General features: G+C 49.2%; 1 protein-coding gene across 2 annotated transcripts in view; it reads left to right on the top strand.

The window, feature by feature from the left end:
- The window catches only part of OLFM1 (olfactomedin 1), a 36664-nt gene that overhangs the window by 11590 nt on the left and 13383 nt on the right, over positions 1-11691 (top strand). The window contains exons 1-4 of one of the 2 annotated variants that reach the window (XM_085325435.1): positions 6-155; positions 1861-2010; positions 7472-7627; positions 10189-10408. In XM_085325435.1, the coding sequence (XP_085181561.1) occupies positions 6-155; positions 1861-2010; positions 7472-7627; positions 10189-10408 (676 nt within the window). Of the gene's footprint in view, positions 1-5; positions 156-1860; positions 2011-7471; positions 7628-10188; positions 10409-11691 lie in introns of those variants that run through there. The other variant, XM_085325436.1, reaches the window with a different exon arrangement.

The following is an 11691-nucleotide window of genomic DNA, read 5'->3' as shown; positions in this document are numbered from 1 at the left end:
CAGACATGTCCGTGCCTTTACTCAAGATTGGAGTCGTCCTCAGCACCATGGCCATGATCACCAACTGGATGTCGCAGACGCTGCCCTCCCTCGTGGGGCTCAACACCACCAAACTCACCGCGGCCACGGGCGGCACCTTGGACCGCAGCACGGGAGTGAGTGCGGGGGGCGGGATGCTGCGGGGCGGGGGTGGGGGAGGGCTCCCGCACCTGCCCCGGCTCCCCCCGGCCGCCTGGATCCCTCCTTGCCCGGGTCCCCCCGAGCGATGCTGATCCACCGCCCGCCTGCGGCTGGGGCCGTCCGGGTCTCGGGGGAGCGGAGGGGGGAGAAGGGCCCCGGCCGCCTCCCGGACTTGCCTCCGGCCGGGGAAATTACGAAGTTGCCCCTGTCGCTGCCTTACTGAGGAGATCCCGCAGGATCTCCCCGCTCCCTCGCCTTTCATCAGCAGCCGTTAATGGGATGGAAAATGCGGTGGAGAAGTTGCAGTGTATTTTGGTCACGCCGTATGTTTGCTGTCCTTGTGCTGCCGGAGGGATAGCAGGGAGCCTGCTCTTACCACTTCGGCAACGGCTGAGGAAAACAAGCCTTTTTTTCTTCCCTTAGCAGGAAAGAAATGGGTACCTCTCGCCTCCAGGCTGCATGTTTGCTAGGGAAAAAAAAAGAGAGAGAGAGAAAGCCAATGTTTTGCAGCTCTGCTGTTTAAAGACAAATACTTCGTGTAGTGTTTCTGCTTGTTGTGAATGAAGCTGGGAATATTTTGCAGTGTTACCAGGGATGGTGGGACACAAATTTGGGGGATTATTTTAGCTAGAGAATCAAACTGGCTGTTGGTCTGCCTAGCCCTCTCTCTCTTAGTGCATGTCTATCAACGTAGGTATTTGCAAGGTTGTCTGAATAAATTGAAACAGTAGAAAGAACGTTTTCTTTCTGGTTGGTAAAACAGTGGTGCCTTCAAAGTGATTGGAGTCGGAACTGTGATTAAATAATGTATTTTTGCAAAGTGCTGTGAGACAGAAGGGGAATTAAGATGAGGCATTTGGGAGCACAGGGGGCAGGAGGGAGGCTGGAGAGCGCGCCGTGTTTGCTGCCGGGCTCCGTGTCGCTGGTGCGTCCTGGATGCTGTGGCAGAGGCGCTGGTCGCGTCCTCCAGGCTGCATCCCCCGTTTGCTGGCATGCTTCGCAGGGCACAGCGCCGGGGTTTCCCTACCTGGGACCCTCGGAATATTTGGAGAGAAACGGGTTGTTCTGGCGAAGCTCTCCACCCCGGGAGAGTCTGCCAGAAGACTGGGGGGGGGGGGGGGATGTAACTCCTGGTATCGATTTCCTCGGAAGAGCTGTTTTCCCCACTGCCGAGCCTGGGAGAGCTCTGCAGATGCATGCTGATGCCTGCTCAGCTCGCAGCCAGGACGCCGTATCCTTGCTGTCGGCTCAGGCTGCACATCCTCCTCCCAACGTCAAGGGGAAGTTGACTGTGTTTGAATGACGGCGTGGCAGCAGGTTTCCCACCAACTCGGTGGGCATCGTGACGCACTCAGCGGTTTACAGCATGCTACCAAACCTTGCTGCTTCGTGATTTTTATCATGTCCCTACTTCACCACTTGCATTGCTTTGTCTGCTTCAACTCTTGCTCGCCCTTCTGTTTTTTTTTGTCCCCAATCCATATTTCTGCATTGCAAGTGAATCCTGCTTGCTGGGCCCCCGAGAGGAGCCTGTTTATTCCACCGTTCTGGTATTTGCCGCTTTTACGCTGCTTTCTCCCTCTGTTTCTACCCAGCCTCTCTCCCTCCCTCGTTCGTCTCCCTGTGCTCCCGCCAGGCCTCCCCCTTTTTACTTAACCCGTCTTTCCCTGTGTTAATTAGGTGTTGCCTACCAACCCAGAGGAAAGCTGGCAGGTCTACAGCTCTGCCCAGGATAGCGAGGGACGTTGTATATGCACAGTGGTGGCACCTCAGCAGACGATGTGCTCGCGTGATGCCAGGACAAAGCAGCTGAGACAACTATTAGAAAAGGTAACGGCTGGATTTGGGTCGGGGGGGTTCACGTTTGGGAGAGCCGGGCTGAGCCTCCGTTCCCAGGAGAGCCCGACCCTGCGGGCCAGCCCTCCTGTGCCACCGCTGTGCCCGCATGTGGAGGGGGGGATGATCATCCACGGCCGGGAGGAAAAATCCCGAGGCGTTTTGGAGGCACGGAGGAAAAGGGGGCCACAGCTGAAGGGGTCAGGTTAAAAACGCTGAGATCAGAGAAGTGATGTTGAAGCACATCAGTAAAAAGAAAGATGGAATTTACCCATTTTTTCGTTATGTTAGCGCAAGCAGTTTCAAAGGATGAGCCCAACAGACAAGCAAGGATAGAAATGAAAAAGTAAAGCCCATGCGCTCTTAGCGAAGCTTGTGTTAAAAAGGCTGGATAAAACAGCGCAAGCCATTGACATCAAATAGTACAGAGGTGACAGTTAGTGGTTTTCTTTCTAATGTTGACATCCACTTGATTAGTTTTTAATAGTCTGCTGTCCGAAGAGATCAAAGAATCTCATTAGGGAAGCGTTTCCGATAACAAGAAATTTTCCAGATAATAGATTTCATTGAAGAAATGCCTTTTCGTGTGAAATGGTGTTCTTCTTTTTAAAAAGAAAGTGGACTCTTGTACTGGATATGTAATTAGCCCTCATGCCCTAATGCTATGTTGGCGTGTGTTGTGCATGACAAAACAATTTTTATCCCGCTGTTTTCAGGAAGCTGATGCATTAGTCACTCATAACAATATTAAACCTACACTTTACTGATCTTCCTATGTGATAAATACTATAAACTGAGACAGGAAACACTTGGCCCTAAAACTGTTCTTCGGTATGTCATAGGCTTCTAAAAATAATCACACTAAAGCTTTTATTTCTCTGAGCGATGACAGCAGTAGGTCCAATAGAACAACATTTGCCTAAGAGGGTGCAAGAATTATCCTCCTGGATGCCACGGGAGTCGAGGGACCTGTTGTGTTCCCAGAACTGGTCACGTGTGTAAAATAAGTAGGATTTTGACCCAGTGCCCTCTGCTAATGGGTAGGGGAGTTGGGTATGCAAGACCTGGAGTGACATCAGCTCCAACGCGGAGAGTGTAAGCACTTGGTGATTTTTTTTTTTTTTTAATTCCCCCCCTCCCCTTGCAGCTTTCCGGCTGCCAAAGAATGCAGCGAGGGAGGAATGGTATTTAAAGGCATGTGTTCTGAGGATATGTTACCTGCGTGCTGATCTGTCTGCATCTCACTCCTACACTAACCTATATGAAAACCCCAAAATAAAGAATAGGCTCCTAGTGCCAGACATCCAGTCAAGGCTGAAATGCTGATCCCTATAGGAAAACACCAACAGCCGCAAAGGCAAACTTCCAGCTTCCCGAGAAGTATTCCAAACCCTGCTACTCCTTCCCCCGTCTGGCATTTTAACTCCAGTTTTGTGATGGGAAAACTCACGTCTCCTTATTTCTTTCTGCCAGCAGATGAAGGAACATTTTGTGTCAAAGAGGTCATTGTGCTTGGCTTTTCAAAGGAGGAGACTTAGTCCTCACCTATGGAGATGTTAAGGCATTGCTTTTGAGAGCCAGAACAAAGCTGAGTTTGTGCGTGTGTGTGTGTGCGTGTGTGTGTGTACACAAACCAATTCGAGCATCCTCACAGAAAATCTCCACGCTGAGGCTTTGGCAGCTGAAGGGAGCTTGAGGTTCAAAGCTGCCAAGACCCTGTCTACCTAAAACACGTGGGCATGACCATATGAACAGAAGTTTCAGTTCATGCTGTTTGCAAGGCAGTCCTGGGTACCCCGTCGGTTTAACGAACAAGCGTAAGTCGGCAAAGGCGAGCGTGGTCTGCTCCCCACCGCACGTACTGTTCAGCCAGTGCTTCAGCGCTGAGGTGTCTGAGCTCATCTTTGGCTGGCGTACGCGGAGCCCTTCCAGCCTTATGTGTCAGGTGTTGAGCACAGATCTTGGACTAAGTCCAAACCAAGACATCACCTAAATTCTGCTCATAAGCAGATTATGTTTTCTCTTCAGAATGATTTTTTTTTTGTCACTGTTACGCTGGGAAGGCTTCTCCCTCTGATGCTTAAACCATTTTTTTTTCTTGCCTGCATTTATTCTTCACTACCCCTGTCTTCTAGCTTAAGTAGTTCTCACTCTTGATGTTCACCCTGAGGTGCATACGGAGAAGACAATGACATCTTTTCTCAGCCTTCACTTTGCCTTCTGCTGTCCTTATGAGATGGACTTCGCACATCCAGGTCAACAGGTTGAGCACATCTCTCTGATTGTTCCTGTAGACCACAAAATCCTCCTTTGAGATGTCTCATGCTGTTGCTTCAGCCAGTTTGTTCAGCTACATAAAGCTACTATGCTATTTCTATAATAAAGATTCATCCAAATTCAAACCCCAAAGATAGGCTTAGAACAGCTCTTTCTGAGCTGGCAAAAAAAGCTGATCGATGAGCAGGTTTAAAAACATGACACTGGCCATATAAATCTAACTCGAGTCATCAGGCCAATATTTGCTTTGTTACTCTGGTTCAATTCCCAAACAACTCGGCATCGAAGATGATGACAGGAATTGGAAGCTTCATTTGTATCAATTTTCTATTTCGAGTGATAAAATAGCTCTTTTCCCCAAGACAATTGCAGGTTTATCTATCCCATTAGCTTGATGGAAAATGAGGTTTCCTGTTGAGAGCCCATGCTCCAAGCAATGGGGGGCAGAAAGCATTTTAACTGATGCTTAAGGGCAGCAGTTAATGGATGAAGCTCTGGAGATCTGAGAGACAATATGCTTAGGTCTCAGTTCATTAGAGCGCTTATGTGCATCCTTAACTTTAAGCATGTGAACGGTCTCATTGAAATCTAATCTTGTGCCAAAGTACTTTGCTGGATCAAGGGCTTAATATGCTAATGCAGCAAAACAAGTAGATCTTCAGATGATGAAGCATGCGTTACTGTCAGAGATCAAGCATGATGGGGATTAAGTTTCACAAAGAGACTGAGTTTTAGATGTCTCACCAGAATGTTGTCTGGTTGAAAACAATATGGGCAACAAATAGCAAGAATCTGAACTTGTAAAATGCATCCCTGAAATAGCACAGCAGCTAATTTTAGACATCTCAGTTGAGATGCACATGTTAGGAGGCCAATTTCCTTTGTAGTCAGGAGAGAGCCAGACTCCTCCAGAGGTGATTCAGAGCAGAAGCCTGAGTGCGATGCTCTGATTCACTTCCTAGCGAGTCTGTCTCTCCTCCTCCACTGTCCAAAGGACAGCGTAAGGAGCCTGCCTTAGCCTCAGCCAGGACCTGTGGGGCAGAGGTGCTGGCATACTCCAGTGTATCCTTACAGAAACTGTCTTTTCTGATTACTTCTGATTATTTGCAGCTTGGCCTTTAATTGGGGTTAAGCATTAGTGGAATAAATGAGATCCATTTTATGGGATTCCTGCAAGTAATTCCTATTCCAACCCATTCAAATAAATCTGCTGGATAGATGCAGTTTGACTCAAAGGAGGATAGACTGGATTAACAGGATGAAAATATCTAGCAGGAGAGACCACAGAGCAGTCATCCTTGTCTAAGATTTCCCCTCTCCTGCCTCAGGGCAAAGAGAGGTCTTCAAACTCTTCCATATCCAGTCCAGGTAAATCAGTGCCAGAGCAGTCTGGACAAGAGGTGTATGGCTGTGTCCACCAGGACACAGTGTCCACCTGCCTCTGGAGTGAGCTACAGGAGCAACGTTGGACTAGCTTGGACACAGGCTGGCTCTTTTCCTCTCCAAACCAACGTGATCATGTTCTCCTCTTTGTTCCACATGCCCCTCTGAACAGGTCTTGGGCAATAGTCAGGATGGTTGTCGGTCTCTGGGCATTGCTGCTGGCCTGTGGGGACTCAGAGACTGAAAATACCTTTCCCTTTGCTGGGAAAGGCTATTAGATTCTGGAGCAGTCATACTGGTTGTACAAAACACTTCTTTTCCTCACTGTTGGCCTTTGAAATATAGGTTGTCCATGAATTTTTAATAGGTCTCTGTAATAGTTTTCTTGTCATCGTGCATTAGCAATGGGTGTTTCCATCACTCCAGATACAGACGCAAAAGTTAGCTTTTGACCTGTGCTGGTTCCAGCAAGTAGTTTTGAGAGCCCTAGACGTGTACAGGTGTCACGCCATCTCCTTGCTTCATCTTTCAAGGTAAGTCACAGCAGCGCGGCGTGATTTGCTGGAGGAAACGTTGCCCTTAGGTCACGCTCTCCCCAGCTCAGCCTTTCTACGCTGAGCTGTCGGGGCTGCAGAGAGGCGCTGACGTGGCAGCGTGAACTCGGCGAAGTGTCTTGGAGGGTATCCACAGTGACAGTTTTGGCTCACATTTGGGTTGCGCTCAGACTCCCACAGACGAAGAGACGTGAACCAGGATGCCCTTAATGTTAGGGCGCTGACTCAGCATCGCGCTCGGCTGGCTGGTTCGTTTTAAACGCAGGCGTCATCCCCCCTAGTATCGATAGGCTCAGGCTTATTTCGTTGGTCAGGTGGAAGCGGTAGGAGCACCAGGCGTGGGCTGAGCCCCGTAATGTGCAAAGTGTGATGCAAACACAGCCGTCCCGGATGCAAAGACCTTAAATAACACCCCCTGCTTGATGTTAGATGTGTGCTTACGCGCTTAGCTAAGTCAGAGCTTCGTTTAACATTTTGCAGCCTAAAAAAGTGAGAGAGGGAAATATCTTAATAAATCAGATGACAGCCAGCCTTCAAAATCAGGTCACGCTGGTTATCGTTCCCCTCCCCTCTTTACGCCTTCCTGAGCGCGGGTTTTCTCACCATCGGCCCAGCCAACGCTCTTACACGATCCTTCGGCGGGCGCAGATGGGCCCCGCGCGGGGAGGGGGGGACGCGGCCGCGCTGGGACGAGCGAGGATCCCGGCGGGGATCGCGCGCCCCGGCTGCGGCGTTCGCTGGCCGCGTGCATTGCGGCAGGTGCCGCGCAGACGGCGAGGCCGTCGGGGTAACGGAGCTTTACTAGCTGAGCGTAAAGCTTGCGCTTGGGCAATCCGTAAGCGCCGCTTACGCGCGCGAGGAGGTGCTGGCGGAGGACAGGAGCCGTTCTCGCGGTCGGGCGCGCTCCTCTCGTACCACCAGCCCTGCCTTCCGCGGAGGCCGGCACCGCGTGCCCTTTCCGCCCATCGGGGAGGCCGTTACGACTAACGCCTTGTATACTTGGCCGCAATCCTGATTTGCAAGTATGATTCTTGAATTATTTTCTGGAGCAAGGCAGAATAAATTTTGAAGAAGCTGATTCGCTCTGTTTCAGAGCGTGGGGTCACAGCACTACGCGATGCTGTTGATTAACTAGTAAATAATGCACGCGCTGGTGGCCGCGTTGGCTGCGGGGGCGAAGGGCAGCGTTTGGTACTGGGCTGCGGCAACGTCTTTTAAACAAGTCGCTTCTCGTTTGACAGGTGCAAAACATGTCCCAGTCAATAGAGGTGTTGGACAGGCGGACTCAGAGAGACCTACAGTACGTCGAGAAGATGGAAAATCAGATGAGGGGACTGGAATCAAAATTTAAGCAAGTGGAAGAAAGCCACAAGCAGCACCTGGCAAGGCAGTTTAAGGTATGTCTTTTCTTTTTCTTTATTTTCTTTATTTTTATTTTTTTTTCTTTTTTTGCAAAGTGCTAATAAAGCTGCGGGCAGAGGTTCGGCAGGGAGAGCAAGGGAGCGCGGCCCCCTGCCCTCCACCGATCGGCGTTGCCCCGCTTGGGGCTTTGGGCTGTGTGATACGCCGTGCTCGCGTCCGCCCGCCCAAAGCACAGCCAGAGCCAGGCTGCGGCGCCGCTTCCCCGCCACGAAATCCTGCAGGCAGTTTCCACGGGGTAAAAATAAAATTCTCCGAGATTTGCACCCACAACCCCCCCGCGTGTCCCGAACGGGGCAGCCCGGCCTCGCCGTGGCGGGCGGCAGGATCGGCCCCGCCGGGTCCTGGCGTCTCTCTGCGGTGCGCGGACGGCGCTGGTGGAGCACATGCGTTTCCCGAGTCAGCCCCGAGTCCTTGCCGCGCCGGGCGCCACGGAGAGCGGGGGGATCCGGAGCGAAACCTCGGGCTGGCTGAAGTCGGTCGCGCTGCCTTCGGCTCACCCGGGGTTTCGCTCCTGAGCCTCGCTCGACAGGCAGGAAACCCCACCTCAGGTCACACCTTGGACCTTTTATTCCTGGGAAAAGCCGAGGGCTGGAGCCGCGTTGTCCTTTCCGCGGCAGGCGGAGCAGAGCAACGGGCTGTCCCCACGGCCTTTCCCTTCCGCTCCCTTCGGTTCCTCGTATCAATCAGGCAAACGAGCGAAACCGGGCGAAAAACGAACGCGTGACTATTGCAGCTGTCCTCAGCCCGGCAAACTCTGCGTCTTAAGGACGTGTAAATGTCCAGTTCTGAAGTAATGATCTTGGGAGCAGAGCCAGCGCCTTTTGATGAATTGTATATGTTTTGTCCTGCTGTCATGCAAATTGGAAGTAAAGATAGCAGCAGCCTTTTAAATGAAGCTGTCAATGCAAGCAGTGGTCGAACTTGCAAGAACTTGAATGAGAGCAAGAGAAATTACTGAAAAGAGATTGTCAGCAATGTGTGAAATGCTAATATGTAGTAAAATTTTGGATTAATTAAAAAAAACAGATTGAGAAAATTTCTAGTGAAATTTGGGGAGAAGGTTTAAACCATATAAATTTTAATTGATACGCTGAAATTACTGAAATACCAAGATTACATCATAAAAAAACTGAGAAGAAGGTTCTTAAAAAACGCTCACCAGTTCCACCTCCTCCGTTCCCCCATTTCCAATCACCGCAGGACCGTAAGTTTAGATCAGCAGCCTGGATTTAAGACCTGTCTTTCTGATTAAAGCACAAGTTTCTTTTTTTCTTCATTCTGGTGAGTTTTAGAGTGCCCCATTTCCTGATAGGAAACCTCCCCCAGGAAGTGCAAATAAGTAAATAAATACGTTCCCCGCAGGTAACGTGCGGGAAGGATTTAAATAGGAGGGGATGGAAAGCAAAGACGTGAGGATGTGGGGGCCAGTTTCTGGTTCCATTCACCCCAGAGTCAGGCAGTCAGATATCACAGCCCTGTGAATCTGTAAATCTGGTCTGTGTGCTGCTCTGGTTATCCTTAGTTTAACGGACACCAGCGCCAGGTAGCCTGTGTTTACTAACCATGCTTCATTAACGGGTAGGTGCATGCATATTTATGTCTGCTCATTAGCTGCTGGAGCAAAGCATCTTCAACAAAATGCTGTATGCTGCGCCTTTAAAAAAAAAGGCTTTTATTTAATTAGGGGGGGAAAAAGTCTGCATTTCTGCAAAATAAATTGCATAATGACTTTGATTTTTATGTTCTCTATAGCATGCCTAAAAACAGTAAGGAATTTTTATATAATTTGCTGCCAAGGAGTCATTTTAAATAAGAGCCACAGCATTTTGTTTCTGCTAATGCCAGCATTAAAATGTGAGTGGTTTGGGGATCTTGTGTTTTTTCTCTCTTTAGTTCCGTAAGAGTATTTGTCTATGAATGGCTATCTATATAAGGCAGGTTAGTGAGCTAGATCCTCAACAGTATTTCATTTTCTTGCTTACAGGGCTAACTTAAAAGCAAGTTTTTTCAATGCTGCAGTGACTGAAGAAGCAGTTCACTCCCATGTAACCATGAAAAGAGGGCCACAGAGCATTTTGCACCATGCATTTATTTTTTTTGATTATTTTCCAAATTAGCACCATATCTCACTAAGGAACCTTGAACCACACAACCAAGATCTTCCTTTGCATGCAATTGTAGATGCATTTCATGAATAGTTTGAAACCCTTGTCAATGCATATATATATTATTTTATTTTATTTTTTTTGAAAGAAAAAAAGAACTCTGTGTATGTGATCTGAAGCATGTAACCCTAAGATGTTGCATTCTAAAAATGACAAATAAAGGCCTTTCCCAAATATTTTGGTGTTCTGCAGCCTGTTTAATATGTTCTTTCAAATACATCATTTGGACCAAAGTAATAATTAAAATATTTTTTATGCTAATAATTGTGGGCTATGAACATTGCACTCACGTAGGAAGCAACCAGGTCAAGGCAGAGTGTTGCAGATTTTTGCACGCATAGCACTGAACCAAGCTTATTTTAACCTTGCAGGCAATAAAAGCGAAAATGGAGGAACTTAGGCCTTTGATACCAGTGTTGGAAGAGTACAAAGCCGATGCAAAATTGGTATTGCAGTTTAAAGAGGAGGTCCAGAATCTGACGTCAGTTCTAAACGAACTCCAGGAAGAGATTGGCGCCTATGACTACGAAGAGCTTCAGAACAGAGTGTCAAATCTTGAAGAAAGGCTTCGTGCATGCATGCAAAAATTAGGTAGGCTCAGAACAACATGGTGGCACTGGCCAAACACCATCAATGTTAACACATCACATCTGGAGAAAGAGATGCTAGACTGGACATCTCCTTGGGCCTTGCCTGGCTGTAAGGGATGAGCTCGCGCAGCCAGGTTTGATCCTGTAAATATTTATGCTATAAGTAACAGTAATCTTGAGGGTAGTCCCGTTGAGGATTACTTGCATGACCAACGTTACTGACGGCATAAGTGCTTCAGGATCGGCCCTTAAGTAGGCATGTGGCTTTTTGCAGTGTTTGCATAAGTGGACAGTGAAATGTGGTAAATCCTCAGCTTGTTTCAAATAGTGCTTATGCAAAGCAAACACGTGCACCCATTTTGCTTATACGTCAATGTCCAATCTTTTTGCTAAGTGGACCTTGCCCACCGGACTGGACTGTATGCACTGAAATTGCACCCTTGCGATTCCTCTGCATACCCCTCTAAGCGGTACGGGTGCGGGCTGTGACTCGGTTGCCTTTCCCCTTCCCCTCCGCTGCTTGCAAAGCCCTGTTCAGGGGAGCATGGCGCAGCTGCTGGGGTGCGTGTGTGGTGTGGGCTGTGACACCAGGCAGGGTGCAAATCCCACCCCGTCGCGTCCTTTCCCCCAGAGCGCAGGGACAGTCCTTCAGGCAGGCCAAGTAAACAGCAATGCTGAAACCCCAGGGGTTCGTTCCTCCGTGGTCTCCTCGGGGGAGCGTTAATTGACCCAAGCCCCGCTGAAGCCTGTGGCTTCTCGGTGGGGAGCCCCCGCCGCAGCTCGAAGCATCACCTGGCCCGAGGCGGAGGGTGGGATGGGGATGGGGGAGCGAAGGGCGCTGCCTTCCGCAGCTGCAAGAAACCTCCCCGCCGTTTGGCGCGAAAGCTCTGACTTGATTTAATTTCTACTTACATTATTGACTTTCTTGTTAAGCAATTTAGATAATCTAAACACATTAACTGCTCTGCAGTCTATTTTGGTAGCACATATGAAATTACACTCTCAGGAAACTTCAAGAAAGATCAGATCTCTTCTCAGCATTACGTGTCTTTGGTAAGGTAACGCTTCGTTTCCCTCCCGTCGGTGCCGTTGGAATTGCTTTTGCTTGTTTCTAGACACTTCTACGTTTCTGTAAGCAGCCTCCTGCCCGGTATTTTCCCCTGGCATTTTAATCCTGTCCTTAGTTACCTTGTGCTTTCCTCGTCACCTGCCTGTTGCTTGAAATCCCAGAGAGGAGAGCGAATTTTTGCTTGAGCCCGGGCTCGCGGAGGCGCTGGAGCGAGA

The sequence above is a fragment of the Rhea americana genome, unplaced genomic scaffold (genome assembly GCF_003343005.1).
Source record: "Rhea americana isolate MKP2758 unplaced genomic scaffold, rheAme1 scaffold_97, whole genome shotgun sequence".
Lineage (NCBI taxonomy): Eukaryota > Metazoa > Chordata > Aves > Rheiformes > Rheidae > Rhea > Rhea americana.
This window is presented reverse-complemented; position numbering and strand designations above follow the sequence as displayed.